The sequence below is a fragment of the Parasteatoda tepidariorum genome, chromosome X2, assembly GCF_043381705.1.
Source record: "Parasteatoda tepidariorum isolate YZ-2023 chromosome X2, CAS_Ptep_4.0, whole genome shotgun sequence".
Taxonomy (NCBI): Eukaryota; Metazoa; Arthropoda; class Arachnida; order Araneae; family Theridiidae; genus Parasteatoda; species Parasteatoda tepidariorum.
In genome coordinates this window covers 12830782-12834572 of record NC_092215.1, presented here as the reverse complement: position 1 = coordinate 12834572, position 3791 = coordinate 12830782, and the positions used below count along the sequence as shown (strand labels likewise).

The 3791-nt window shown below is 32.3% G+C and overlaps 1 protein-coding gene across 2 annotated transcripts in view; it reads left to right on the top strand.

Annotated features, from left to right (window-relative positions):
• The first annotated feature begins 1090 nt into the window (after positions 1–1090).
• Positions 1091–3791, top strand: part of LOC107451617 (synaptic plasticity regulator PANTS) — a 10160-nt gene continuing 7459 nt past the window's right edge. The window contains exons 1-3 of one of the 2 annotated variants that reach the window (XM_071188073.1): positions 1091–1166; positions 1239–1436; positions 2917–2962. In XM_071188073.1, coding sequence (XP_071044174.1) covers positions 1347–1436; positions 2917–2962 — 136 coding nt within the window. In that variant the 5' untranslated portion in view covers positions 1091–1166; positions 1239–1346. Of the gene's footprint in view, positions 1167–1198; positions 1437–2916; positions 2963–3791 lie in introns of those variants that run through there. The other variant, XM_043040337.2, reaches the window with a different exon arrangement.

Here is a 3791-nt window from a genome sequence, read left to right as displayed (position 1 = left end):
CTAGAACGTAAAGATCCAATCTTTCGATCAAAAATTAACGAATTAATAACGAATAATACGAGGACCAATACCTCACACTCTCGGTCCCTACGCAGACTGATCCAAGTGATCACCAACCAGCACACTGACCACAACCAGTGATGTTTGACTTCGGTGATCTGCTGGGAGCCGTGTCTTAACAATCAGTTCACTGCGGGACTTTCAAAAAACGAAAAATATCGTAGTACATTCCTATGGATGGTTTTTTCAGTAGAAATGTAAACAATAACAATCTCGAGCTCGGCACCTACTCTAGTTCCGGTTAAAAAGTTTGCAGATGCTTATTACATGTTATTCTGATATGCGACGTTTTCAAACGGATAATTTTGTTTTCAGTAAAAGAAATAAATTAGATAATTTCTGAGCTCAAATCTGCCGTATTTCATAAGATATTAATGTTATTATGTAATTCTGGGGAGTTTGGAGTGAAAAATTTGTTTCAGTTATTTTGTTATTAATTATTAAAAAAGGTGACATGGTTGCTAGATTTTGAATAACTCGCTTTTTTGGCAGTGTTAATTTGGCCTCTTTCCATAAGTTTATTACTGTTTGTTCTTGTTGCAAGCTGTGCACCATCAAACCCACTTCCACACTGCTGTGCCACTTCTCTAGGAGGCTTTGGCACCATCTTACGTAAGTGTTAACACTTTTAGCATTGTAAACACAGGTATTGTTAGCATTGTAAGCACAAGTAATAAGTAATCAAATACATCGTTCGCAAGAATCTCAAAACACAACGATGCGAAATGGATTTAAAATACCACGGAAACAGTAACCCGGAAATTTAGGCGGTACCGAGCTTGCAGCGTTCCCTAGTGTAGAAAACACCATCCATACAACTGAAAAGAGGAGGAGCAGAAAGGGGGAGGGGCCAAAGACATGGAACCGGTTTTCTCCTCAGATGGCGTATTCGAGCGTTGCGTTCGCCTATAAAAATATTTTTTTGAAGATAAACCGCAAAAATAGGGTAAACCTAAAACCTTGCCACCGGAAAAGAGCATTCCCTATGTCAGGTTTCAAGAGCTGATAATTCAAGAGCTGTAAGCAAATATTAAATATCGTTGAATTCCGCAAACGTGAGCTGGTCCAAAATATTTTGATCTTCAAACAGCATGTTATTAAAGTTTGGTAGTGTATAGCNTCATCCTGTTTCCTGAGGATTCACAGGCATCCTCACGCTATACACTACCTTAAAGTTTCCTGTAAATTGCTTATGAAGTTTTCAAACATTTTGAATTCATATTTTAAGCTTGTATGACCGAATAAAGAATAAGCAAGTGTTGGAATTTGTTCGACTAGTTGAAACTATGTTTCGGTCTACTAATAGGCAGTCTGAAAATTACTTTGAAATATCTAGTCTAAGTGACCAGTCAAATTTACCTGAGGGTGCCTGGAAAGTTAGTTATTAGAAATTAATTTACAGATTATATTTTTGTTGTGCTTTTTTCCTACTTGAATGTTCTCAAGTGTGATAGATATTTGATTAAAAAGTTGTATATTTTCAGCTGTTTTTTGTTACATAAATCCGCTGGTTAAGAGAGACCCGAATTGAGTGGAATGTAATGTTATTTTCTTTCTGATAATAAAATCCGTTATTGGTAGAAAATAAATGGGAACATTGTAAAATTTATTTATTTCCACATTTTTTCAGGGGGCTCAGCTTATTTAATACAGTTGAACCTCGATATCCCCAATTTTAAGGGAGAGCGAAAAAATTTCTAATATCCAAAATTTGAGTCATCAAAAATCAGATGCCATCAGGTATGGAATAAAGGAAAATTATTATTTTTTTCATTTGTTATGTATGGATCATTCTCTACATAAACAAATGATCATTTAACACTCGTGCTGTAACATGTAAAGGAATGAAGTTCTACTATCAAAGCTGTCATAATAAATGAGATAATGCATCAGCATAGGGCATTTTCATACCAGGGCAATGTTTCACAGTTTTGTTAAATTTCTGTAGAGACAATTGATTTGTTAGATTTCTGTAGAAAACGGCAATCGTTTTTACATACTTAATGAAACACTTGTGGATCCGTGTGTGCGTATACAGAGCTGGATTCAGTGGGAAGGATTTTCACCCTCTCATGTGCTGTATTTTGCTAGAGATTCTCAATTTCAATTTTCGCCCTTTAAAATTAAGCCAAAAAATCTCCCTCATTTTCGTTCTATACTGGCGCCAACTAAGCATTGTGAAATCTTTTTATTTCTCTTGTTAACTTTATCATTGGTGAAACGCCATCTTCTTCATCACTGGCAAGCTAATGACCTTCTCACAATATTCTATTTATAGATCAGTAACATAATCTTTGAACTTGACTTGAGGATCATTCACAAATTATGTATTTTCATGTGGGTCCCCAGAGCAGTCAAGAATCCTACATTTTTAATGTACTTATTTACTTTTTATTAATTATTGTATTATTATTTATAAAATTTTCAGTGCTCAAGTTGTTTTTATGACATAACTCAATGATAGAGGCAAAATTAAAAAAAAACATGGAGAGGCTTTTACTATTTTAAATGCTGCAAAAAATTTTATGTTTAGCTATGTTTACAAATTCAGATTTGTCATTCCAAAAAACTAGTCATTAAGGATTTTCAAAAGAATTAAAATTGAAAAAAAATCAAATTGCCTTTGATTTGTTAAATATTTTGAGTGTAGGAATTATAGAATACTTTACTTCTGACTAAAATGAAAATTGTTGTTCTCTTTCCTATTATGTTAGTTTTTATTGAATTTATGCACACAAAACTTTGAATATTCTAATTAAACTTTTAACTCATTAATATAAATCAGATATTACTTTTCAGTTTGTTTTTATTCCATTTTGGTAAAAATGTTTTTTATATTGATATAATTTATTTAAGGTCAGACCTTGCGAATGGTATTTAGAAGAATATAAAGATTGTAAAAGTGAGTAAAATTTATATTCCAGTTTACTTTATTTTTTAACATTAAATTTTATTTTTATAGATATTATGAATTTTCTATACGTTTTTCTCTAATTCAAAATCATAAATATTTGACATGCTTTTCTAGTGCTGTAGTTGGAAAAAATCTTAGGGTTAACTCATCTGTTTGTAGGGTATAAGCAAGTCATGGTTGACTGTTTTTTATTGAGTCAAAAAACGACCAGTTTAAATTACTTAACTACAATTTTAATTTTAAATAAAGCAGATACTTGTTAACAAAGAGGTTTGCTGCTAATTTGCGTTATTTTTTTCTTAGGGTATATTCATAATGAAAGCTATTGATAAAATAATTGTAAAATGAAGTTAACTGTATAAATTTTTACTAAATGTTAGGTGAATGCAAAATTCTTCATTAGCTCTTGAAAAATGGTATGCACCACTTATTTCTTAAACACATTGCCTTGATAGCTAGAAAATATATACAGTCGAACCCCGCTATAGTGAACCTGGGATATAGTGAACACTCGGATGTAGTTGACTTTTTTAGCGGTCCCGTCCGTATTCCTATTTAAATAATGTTATTTTTAACGCTTATAGTGAACAGCTTAGAACTTGGAAACTCGGTTATAGTGGACTCAAATTTCATTTCTTTAAATATCTTTTTCAGTCCTCCATCTTTAAACTTGTAGGTGTTGGGACTGAAAATGAATGCATTCCTATAAAATGTGTCATATTACTCTCCTTTATGCTTATCACTTTTAACTATACTGTAATAAATGTCAAACAGATCATTTATCTTATACTCCCCCCTCCCTGACAAGCCTCGCTTT